The following is an 11002-nucleotide window of genomic DNA, read 5'->3' as shown; positions in this document are numbered from 1 at the left end:
TATGAATTGTGTCTCTTAACTTATCTATAGGCCACAGGGGTCATGAAGGGCAATGCTCCTATTTTTAGTGTTATCTCAAAGTATAACTCATTAATGTGGCATGTTTACATGTTTGTGTCACAGACCTCAACATTTTAACACTGGCAGCTTTAGTCACTCTAACACCGAAGTCCCTACAGCCCTCGTGCACACTTTTACCCCTGCCTCAGTTTTTAAGTCGTCAAACACTGCATCAATGTTGCATAGGCGTGATGACAATGACAAACCCTGCGTGCATGGTGCACTCACAAAGTGGATTCACTATACTGTAGGCCTAACGCTGTAGCTGTGTGTTTTTATTATTTTTCTCAACCAATTAATTCGTTTTTTTATGCCTCATATCCCCCTCTGCTGTAGACCTGTTCCATTAGTTTTACGCTTATTTCCCAAAAGGTTTATTCTCATTTGACACCAAAAGTCAGCACAGCGAAGCCAAATGTCCCTAACGGAAACAAATGAGAAAACGCAAGCAGCCCCTAAAGAATAATGTCAGCACTTGGCCAAAACAATCATAAAATATTTACAGTGATAAATTTGGCACACCTTAAGTGAGCTGGCGCGCCCTGAACACTGGTGTCACACAACACGTTAAAAGTTTAAATATATTGTGCAGCCTGTTAGTGGGGTTAGTAGGAGATGAGATGTGTCAGCCGTGTGATCATTTGTCCTGCTGGATGCTGCGTCCCGCCCTGCGCCGGACTGACTGAGCGTCACTGCGCTGGACACCGAGCAAAGTAACCAGCCACAGGACGTCTGCGCCGCCGACACAACATGGCCAGGTAAGGTGCAATAATTACCTACAGCTGCTGTGTCTATGAGGAGAAGTTTGAACTAGAAGTAATAGTTTTAAGGATGCGACCATGGACAATTTGTCAAAGTATATTTTGTGCACATTTTTTTTTAGATTATTTGCCATCTGATTATCGTGTTATTTTAAGTGGCGCACAAAGTCTCGTTGATTTCTCTTAAGTCTTTTGCTGTTTTATGCCTCTCCGTCGATTCCTTTATAGACTCTATTACGCCGACAACTTTTATTGCAGCAGAAATATGTCAAATCTGACCTTGGCTTTCCATTTACTGCAATTTGCGTAACACAATAGAAGTAAGACTGCAACTCCTTTAAAGCTACCAGCAGGAATGACAGCAGCTATTGATGACTTGACCAGCACTAAGTGTATGTATGTTTGTAAAAAATATTGATCATGTTAGGTGTCATATTTAACTGCACAAATGGTGCACTTACCTAATATCATAGTTTCAAAAGGCCAGTCAATATGCACTGAGCCTTCAGCAGCTGATGCATTTAATTTACTGAGCAAGTTGTTCTTGTGTTAAATGCCTTTGGTTCATTTTTGCAGCTGTTTTTGGACATCTAACTTACAAAGTTTGATAGTGTTGTTCACTGCATGCACTATTTATGCAGGCATGCTATCATGATGTGTAACACATGTAACCAGTGACACAAATGAAAGTACAAGTTTTTCATGTCAACTGGAAAGACTCATTATATTCTTGTACTGAAATAGAAAATGCTCAGCCAGTCATCTGCTGTCATTTCACAGTTCCATTACAGCGTGTCACAGAAACCCAGATGCAACTTGATACTTGACAACCCTGATGTAATGCACTTCATTGTGATCGGATTACATACAAGAAAGTGTAAGAGGTGTACTAATCCCAGTGTCTTTGTGTGCAGGCAACGAAGCCTCTGAGATTTTTCACCAAGGACAACTAAACAACCTCTAGGAGCTGTTCATTGTTCCATCATGGTGTATGGACAGATCTTTCATCGGCACAGTCCTGATGATTGCTTCATTAATGTCAATGTTGGGGGTTTCAAACAACGAATGGAGCACAATGTCCTGAAACGTTTCCCTCAGACACGCCTGGGACGTCTTCTGTGTTGCAGCTCCAAAGAAGCAATCCTGGAGCTCTGCGATGACTTCAGTCCCTCTGACATGGAGTACTATTTTGATCGCAATCCACGTTTTTTCTGTTATGTTCTCAACTTTTACCTCACAGGCAAAATCCACCTGGTGGATGGGTTGTGCATAGTCTCCTTTTTTCAAGAGATTGAGTATTGGGGCATCAAGGAGCGTCACCTTGACCTCTGCTGCAGTGGCAAATTCCATGAGCTAATGGAACTTGCTGAGGATAAAGGCTGGGATCAGGGGAGCGAAGACCAGCAGTTCCACAGCTCGGACTCATCTATTGAGGAGCTGTCAGCTTTGGACGAGGACATAGAAATGTTTGAAGGCTCCTGGTGTGCAGACGTCCGCAGGAATATTTGGATCCAACTTGAGAATCCAGGTCACTCCACTTCAGCCAAAGCGATGGCTGTAGCATCCTTAAGTGTTGTCATTGTCTCCATTGTAGCCATGTGCGTCCACAGCATGCCTGACTTTCATCAGGTGGATCTCAATGAGAAGGAGATTGAAAACCCAGTGCTGACTTTCTTTGAGAACCTCTGTGTCCTGTTCTTCTCTGCAGAATATATTCTTCGTTTGGCTGTTGCACCATCAGCCAGGAAGTTCTTGTGCAGTCCCCTCAATATTATTGACTTAATGTCAGTTATGCCCTTCTATGTCACTTTGGCCTGTGACATAGCGGACGAAGGTGAAAACACAGACCTGGAGAATGTTGGCAAAGTGGTGCAGATTTTGCGGCTGATGCGAGTGTTTCGCATCCTAAAACTGGCACGCCACTCAGCTGGCCTTCGCTCTCTTGGTGCCACACTTCGACACAGCTCCCGTGAAGTCGGACTTCTCATACTGTTCTTGTCTGTGGGCATTTCCATGTTCTCTGCTCTCATTTACTGTGCAGAGAAAGAATCTCCGGATTCAGAGCTGCAGACTATCCCTATTGGCTGGTGGTGGGCCACTATTAGCATGACTACAGTGGGCTATGGGGACACCTTTCCTGTTACGCTTGGTGGGAAGATAATAGGAACACTGTGCATCATCTGTGGGCTGCTTATCGTGGCGTTGCCCATCACTAACATCTTCAATAAGTTCTCCAAGTTCTATGAGAGGCAAAAACGCATCGATCTCAGGTGAAGCAATAACTGAACCCCCTCCAGCTAGCGAAAGAGTCTTCCAGGATGCAATGTCAAGAACGTATCCCCACAAAGTCATGTATGAAGCATAACTTATAAGGAGAGCCACACAATATACTGCAACAAACTTGGCAAAACAAAATGGAGATAATATTCAAATATCAAACAAGTCTTTTCCTCTGTTGTGACAAAAGGAATAATTTTGCTTTTCGGGAAATACTTTTAGTTGCTTTCTTCCCAAGAGTTACATTTTTGTACGCTAAATGCTTTATGAGACACTATCTGAATTCACACTCAATCTTGTGTCTGTAGCAGGTTTTTAAAACTCCTTATAGACATGATACAGCATTCTGCAGTTGTCCTTTGTCTTTTCCTACCATGCTGTTTCAGTCCTCATCTGTTATTGATCCATCGACTTGTTGTCACGTTGCTGTATTTTGTTTCAAAAGGCTTTTAATTGCTTAATCCAATGAGAGGCGTCCTGCTGTTTGCTAGGTCATCAGTGTAATGAGTTCTTAATCAATGTGCCTGGGTCAAGAACAGTAAAAGTCAATAGAAATCCTTACAAGGTGCTGAATTCACAATTCATCCCATGGTAAGTATCGAGATCTGCAGTCTTTAATTGGAGAAGAATAAACCAGACAATAAAGTTATTAAGTCTCAGTTTGTCTTATCATCATTAGCAGGATTTCCATTTTTTAATTCAGCTGTTAACAGGTTTTATTTCTCACTTGTGTTGAATCTGAGCAAACATTTCATGCTGTGCTGTTTTTATGTTCTTCTTCTCACTGAAACAGTTTCCCGCAGTCACCTTCATCAACAGTGTCTGTGTGTGTTTTATCTGTTATCTCTTAAACAGATAAGAATGTTCAGATCAATGAAAACAGGCCAAATATCAGAGTTGCCCTCCAAAGAATGCCAATACTGCAGACAACAGAAACCACAATCTCACTTCAATTGATTTTTAATATAAATCATGGCCACTACAATACTGTTTATGGTGAAATGGTGATCTTTAGTCAGATTATTCTCACTGGCAGCTGATGAACATTCACAGTGTTTTGCAGCCGTCAGCTGTCAGGGAATAGCTAAGTAGCTTGTGGCTTCAGCCCTTAAATAAACGTTGACGTCAGCACTCAGGGGTATGGTCACCTTTTATGCTTGGGTTCCTCCTCCTGTGTCCTTCTTTTACACTCAAAGTCACAAAGTACTGTACACTGATTTAGTTCATTGCTTGAGTCTTTCAAACTGAAAGTCACCGTCAGCAATATCTAATGTGGTTATCTCTGTACTGAAGGGCAGTCAGGTGCTATGCTACACAGGAACATAGTGATACTGTGTTTTCACTAAAAGTCTGTAGTCATGCTATCCTCACCATGATGTTATTGATGAAGATGTTAACTCACATTTTCACAACTATCATGCAGCAAAAACCAATCCAAAAAAAGTTGGAAGTACCTTTAAATATACTGTGTGATGTACTGACTTCAGATCCAGACTAAGTTTTCTAATTAATCACTTTGTGAAATAATTTCAGCCACATGATAATAAAAATGAACATAGAAATTCCTTGTTGTGAAGTAGTTTTGATTGAATTCCTTCATTCATATCTCCCTCACTTTGACACCTATTAACTCCTGTCAGTTGACACAGTTTCATCTCTACTTTATCAGTTTAAAGGCCCACTCAGTTTTTTTTCACTGCAAACTATAAGTTGCAGATATATGAACATAATATTGTTGAGGATGTTATAGTTGGAAAATAAGCACTTGGTGTGTTTCCCAGTTGGTCATAATTGAAAATATAGGCCTACAGTGTTCACCTATCACTAATGTAAACAAACCTTCCAATGCTGTGTTTTGAATTTGGTGGTGGGACCATATTTTTGTTTGTTTGGATCATGGATTGTGCCTTTAAAATCTAAATAGCATTACCCATGGTTAACTTAAACAAATAACCCCAAAGTGACCAGTCATCTCATGTACCCACCCAACAGCTGATCTCTACTATTTATACCACCATCAATACTCAATCTAAACTCCACAGATCTGTTGCTCTTTCAATAAGCATTTAACTTGTGGTTAGCTGTAGTTTAGAATATGTTCAGTTAAACATTCAGCTGTTTAAACACAGCTAGTAGTCTGTAATTATGCTGTACGTTCAGTTTTCTCATTTCCCCAAGACAGTTGTTCATTTAAGAACTTGTTTCAGTTTTACAATTTAACAACTTTTAACAACGAAGTTATTAGTTTCACCTGTGCTTTTTCAAGTCAAAATGTCGAGCATGAAAATGCTCTTGCTAAGGAAATACATCAGAAAATACTGTTAGATGGAACAATATGTTTCCATTACTGAGTACTTGCACTATTGCTAATCACACTGTATTAATAATTATTAAAGATTTTTATTGTATATTCAACTTAAATTTTAACTTTAGCACTCATGGCTTATTCTTCCAAGAGTCACAAATATTAAAACAACTAACAACTAACAGTTGTATTGTGGTCACTCCATATAAAAGGCAGCAGAAAAAGCTGCTTGGCACTGGAAAACGTAAAGGGAATGTCCAAACAAAACAAAACAAAAAGCTTTTTTCTTTCTAAATTATTAATGAAACTGACCCTAAGAAGTTCAATAAAACCATGTAAAGCTGAAGGACAAAAGAAAAAAATCACATAACAGCATTTTATTTTCAGTCAGCTAACTGGAACAGACCAGGTTCAGACTCAGGTGAGCACAAAGTGAGCAAGAAAAAATACAAAATATCACAGTATATGTTCCTATGACTGCATCTAATTAGTGATAGCCCCCATTTATAAAGTGACCACCACATAAACATTTATTTAAACTGATTCTTAACAGGTTTAGACAATAGTTTATAGCTTAACAGCATGATCAGAAGTCATTATTCCGTTTGGAATCATGTGATCTTGAATTGCAGAAATCTGCTAATTAATAGCCTTGGACTACTTTTCCTCTATAAGTTATCGCACACTGTTGTCTATCAAATACGTAACTGCAAACCACCACCAGGTGTTTTGTCTCCTGAAAGTAGGATATGAGATGAGTATCTAAGAATAGACGCAGCTTCATCTTGAACACTGCAGCACCAGATAATAACGGCTGCACAGCAGTTCTCTCAGCTATCAAATAACCCACATGTCTCAATCTCTCCATGTTCAATGTTTGTTGTTAGCCTTTTACAGCATTGCTACTTTCACAGTGGCTTCACAAGAGTGAAATCAATATCTTTTTAATTACCCTTTCAGGGTTATCAGCTGTTCTGCTTACTTAGCACACACACGTCTACTCATAATGAACATGTGTTGTTCAAATGAAGGGTGTGTGGGTGTGTTGTGTTCCTCTAATGTATCTTTATTTTCAGTGGAGGAAAAAGACCAAGGAAGAATAAAAGGTTACAACTGTGATTGTATGTCTTTTATTCACTGTAAGCTGTAATCAGATCTCAGTGCAGAAATCGATTTAATCCAAGAACACATGAGAGCAACAGGAAAGAGAGAGAAGGATTAACTTTATGACAGTTGCTGCGTGCGCTCATGTAGCTTTCTGTTTAGCTTTTATGTTTGAGTTTGATTCTTGTCTTTATAGGTTTTTATTCATTATGTAAAGGAAAAAAATCTGTGATATACACACCTACAAACATTCAATGCAGTGCAATTAATCAGTATTTTGTTGTAGAGTATGTGATAAATTTACTCAGTAAACAAGTGCACAGTTCAGTCCATGTAATGGTATCATCTGTCGCAGCTCTTTGCAAACCAGGCAAATTCATTTCAAACTATTAAATTACATCATTTCTCTCTCTGTGCCAACCACCTGACTCAGCCTGACCAGGCTGAAACATCCCAGAAACTCAGTGTTTGATTTCAGGGAAAAGTGCCCGTGCTAGGATTTCAGCTATTGATATTTGAAGGGTGATGGTGTACAAATATATACAATCACATTACACTCCTCTGACATATCAAAATGAATAAACACTGTTAGTCTGCAGCTGGATGTCTGCAACTGAACACAACTACACTGTGGCGTTTCAGAGGTTGGGATCAGATTTTCTGTAAGACATGAAGATCGATTTTTCACAGAAAGATGAGTAAAAAGCAAATAAAACGGAAAGTTTTTAAAAACTGATGAAAAAAGGGGCCTATTTGTGTAAAAATAAAAACCAAAGCACAGATAAAACAGAGTATAGAAGCTTTAAAAAGTGATTTCAAAGATGTTTCTGATTCAGCTGTGGTGAGATAACTTTATGAAGATGAAGCACAGGCTGCAGCAGAAGCTGAACAAACAGCTGTTACAGTAGACCATTGTATACTTATTTGATGACCAGCACTTTTACTGTTCAAGTATTTAAAACAGACATTTGAAGCATGACAGCAGCAAGCGTAAACATGTTGTTGAGGAGGACAGAGAATGAAGGAAAGGGGGAAGGTCAGGCTCATTTTTCACACAGCAGGTTGGAAATACAGTTCATAACACTTGAGTGCCTGCTGTCACACCTCAGACAGAAGCTGCCATCAGTCACATGAATTATATAAGGAAAAAGCACTAACTTCACATAGAATTATAGCATCAGACTCTTTAATGCATGTTGTAACTGCTGTGCTTAAAAAAAGTTGTATTTCCACTGCTGCCTTTTCAGAGGAAATTGACATTATGCTGGAAAAGATCAATTTGGTCAAGACTATCGGCTAAGATTGTGGTCTTTGTTCAATACTAATAAAGCTGCGAGACAACAGTTTAACCACTGAGCCAGCAAGCATTATATAAAACTGAAATTTGACCAATGGGCTGATAACTTTTTATTTTCCTTTAACCCCTTTTACTGTGTCTCTCTATGTGACCCTACAGTATTCCCTGAAATGACTCTCAGAGCAGCAGTAAAGTTACCCACACACATTATGATGAGTCTACTGGTCCAGGAATACCAGTTCTGGACGTTCAATGAGTGAATGCTGCACTTAAACACAAGAGATTGGCAAATATACATGCAACTTTTTTTTTATCAGTTCAACCACAGTAACATAGTAATAATACCAGTGGTAGTGGAGAAGTGATAACAATGGCCTTTTGCATATGGCACCAGAGCAGTGAGGTGCAGAGACAGCACTTCCTTTCACATCTCTACAAACATCTGTCAGTTCAGCTGCTGCTGTTTCTTTGCTAGTCTGTGGTCACAGTGTATAACTACACTTGACAAATTTGTTAGTTTTATTTTTAATGTATTTACCAAAAGTATTAGGATGTTGCTGCTTCTGCATTGAACATATTGTCTTAAATTTATAATCTTGAGTGTTTACTGCCCTCCAGTGGACTCATGTTGTAATTACATCTGTGTTTTTCATCGGCAGTATTTCTCTGAAGGCTTAATCAATTAAAAGTAAAGTTCAAATTGTATTTACTGGGATTTCCTGGGATGACTATAATCATTGACTATAATATTAATATAATATCAAACAGCCAAATGTATTATTTATCATAGGTCTATCGTATTAAATGATTTGGTACAGATTTATAATTGCAATAATAATAATCAATACATAATTCAGAACTATCGCCAGAAGAAAATGTACAGTTGCAGGTATTCATTTTGGCCACTAGAGGGCAATGAACACATGATAACTGATGGCTCCACCAGCATCAAGGTTAACACAATTAACAGTGCTTCTTGTGAAAATGTTTTTAAAAAATAATAAAATAAAATAAAATTTACAAAAGATACTAAATATTTGTAGAAAATGATGTATTTTGCTAAATCAAAAGCATACTGTCAAGAGGATACAAAACATTGGATGTAAAGCGCTTAACTGCAAAATGACAACCAACAGAGGAAGATTATGTGATTTTGTTACATGGTTTCGGTGTTCCTGTAGCAGCTATCGGTAGTGATGTCTCCTATTATAGTCAAATCCCAAAGTGACGTTAGTAAGATAGTGTGTCTAATACAGGCCGTTATTTTGAACATTTCTTTTTGGATTATCAAGGTGACACTAGCATGTAAATTTTTTTGTCTCCCCTTCCTGGCAGTGGGAGTAATTACAAAAACACTGTCGACATGTGCTTGCATCATAGGCTCCGCTATAGCCTACTACACCGCTACTGTTGTGGCTGTAAAACAGTGGATAAATTGTTTTGAACGTCACACAACCCCCGCAAAAATGATTCATTTCACTATCAGAATTTCATCCATTTGGTCTGATAACATTTGGAAAGTCTAGAAGAGCTGCATGATTAAATTATTTTATCCCCCTACAAGTTAGCAGAGGGCTAACCTGAAGTTAGCCGGCTCAGGCATGTGCAATATGCTTTAATCCAGTCAGTGTGGGAATGTCAAACCTGACACCAGATTAAAAACTCTGTATACTGTGAAATACAAAGAGATTTTTAGGCTTAATCAGCATTGTGTGAACTCATTTGGCAAGGACTTGAATGCAACGGATATTAATTTATATGAAAAAGTTCCGCACTGCAGGTTTAATAACATAAAAGTCAAAGTTTTATGCGTATTTAACTCTACACACAGTTTTTCAATGCTATTTGAAATAACTGTAGCCTCAGTAGTTTTACCTATAACCCACTGAGTAACACAAAGAGATTTTTTTACAAAGAGTCAAGAGCTGTAAATAGTGTCAGTAAAAACAGTAGCTACATGTTTATGAGCTTTCGTTAACATTAAATTATCAATAGTGGTGGCTAATATAGTTTAAACAAGTGCCATTCAATTATAGTTGTAGGTGGGAGACAGTTTCTTCATAAACATATAAATCAAAGCAGATAATTACTGGTAACAACTCACTTTGGTGTGAACTTGAATATGTGCATTGTGAGACTGCCCCCTTTAAAAACACTGACTAACGACTGAATAATATAATAATGTAGTTCCTCCCTATGACCACTGGATGGCACTAAACACTCATGATTACAACATACTCACACAACCTTTCACTTCACTACACTTGGATCATGTGTTGCAAAGTAGAACTATTTAAATATAGGCATACAGTGGTGTTTATTCTGTCCACACAAAACATTCACAATAGTAGGCTGGTATTATAATGTTGATGTATTGGAATTCATCACGATTGTCAGTTGCAGAGAAAGAAAATAATTGTATGTATGTAAGTATGTATCTATATCATTATGACAGACTTAGAGAAGTATAGTGAAAATGTTGCATTTAACTGGACAAAATACCAAAATAGTAACTATAATTTTAAACACTGAACATAGATTAAATGTTACTGCCTTCTAGTGGTTAAATATCAGTATTACAGTTTTCCAGCACCTACAGGCTGCCTTCTTATTGTGTATTTGAGAACTGGTTTGTATTGACATTAGATGTTGGCTGTGGATAAAACTCTTTTTCCTACTTAAATATATTATTTAGAGAGTGTTTCTTTTTTGTTATGCCTATTCTGACCATATGAATCACCTGAGTGTGCTACTGGGACTTTCGATCAGTATTATTCACATTGTTGATAATATTATTCTTGAGTCATTGAGTCATTGCTCTAAAAGGTTTTGGATAGGCCCATTAAGCTCTCAAATTCCCAGTGAGATTCTTTAACATTTGCTAGAAAGTTAAACTGTTTTAAATTGTATTTTAACCGTTTCATAGTAGCAGCTCTTTCCCTTTCTCTTGTCCGCAGCTACTTGTTATTAACCTGGGCTGTAGCCTTTCGTCTTTCCACCAGCCAAGATAGTCAAAATAGTGTCAATTAGTCTTATTCTGAATGATCCAAATAATGAATAAATACATTAGTGATATTTTCATTCTATTAGACAAAACCATCTGTTGATAAAATATTGAATTATAGCTTTTTGGTAAATGTGTAATGTCACAAGGATTACTGCTTGTGTGTGTGCATTCTCATGAACAAAACAAGACAA

General features: G+C 37.9%; 1 protein-coding gene across 1 annotated transcript; it reads left to right on the top strand.

Moving 5' to 3' along the window:
- Nucleotides 1–77: 77 nt before the first annotated feature.
- Nucleotides 78–4665, top strand: kcns3a (potassium voltage-gated channel, delayed-rectifier, subfamily S, member 3a). The gene is made up of 2 exons (XM_067613519.1): nt 78–818; nt 1736–4665. The coding sequence occupies exon 2, from the start codon at nt 1806–1808 to the stop codon at nt 3093–3095; it is 1290 nt and encodes a 429-aa protein (XP_067469620.1). The 5' UTR covers nt 78–818; nt 1736–1805; the 3' UTR covers nt 3096–4665.
- The last annotated feature ends 6337 nt before the right edge of the window (nt 4666–11002 follow it).

This window comes from Thunnus thynnus, chromosome 16 (genome assembly GCF_963924715.1).
Source record: "Thunnus thynnus chromosome 16, fThuThy2.1, whole genome shotgun sequence".
Classification (NCBI taxonomy): Eukaryota; Metazoa; Chordata; class Actinopteri; order Scombriformes; family Scombridae; genus Thunnus; species Thunnus thynnus.
The sequence above is the reverse complement of the archived record's forward strand: the minus strand, read 5'-3'. Positions and strand labels throughout refer to the sequence as shown.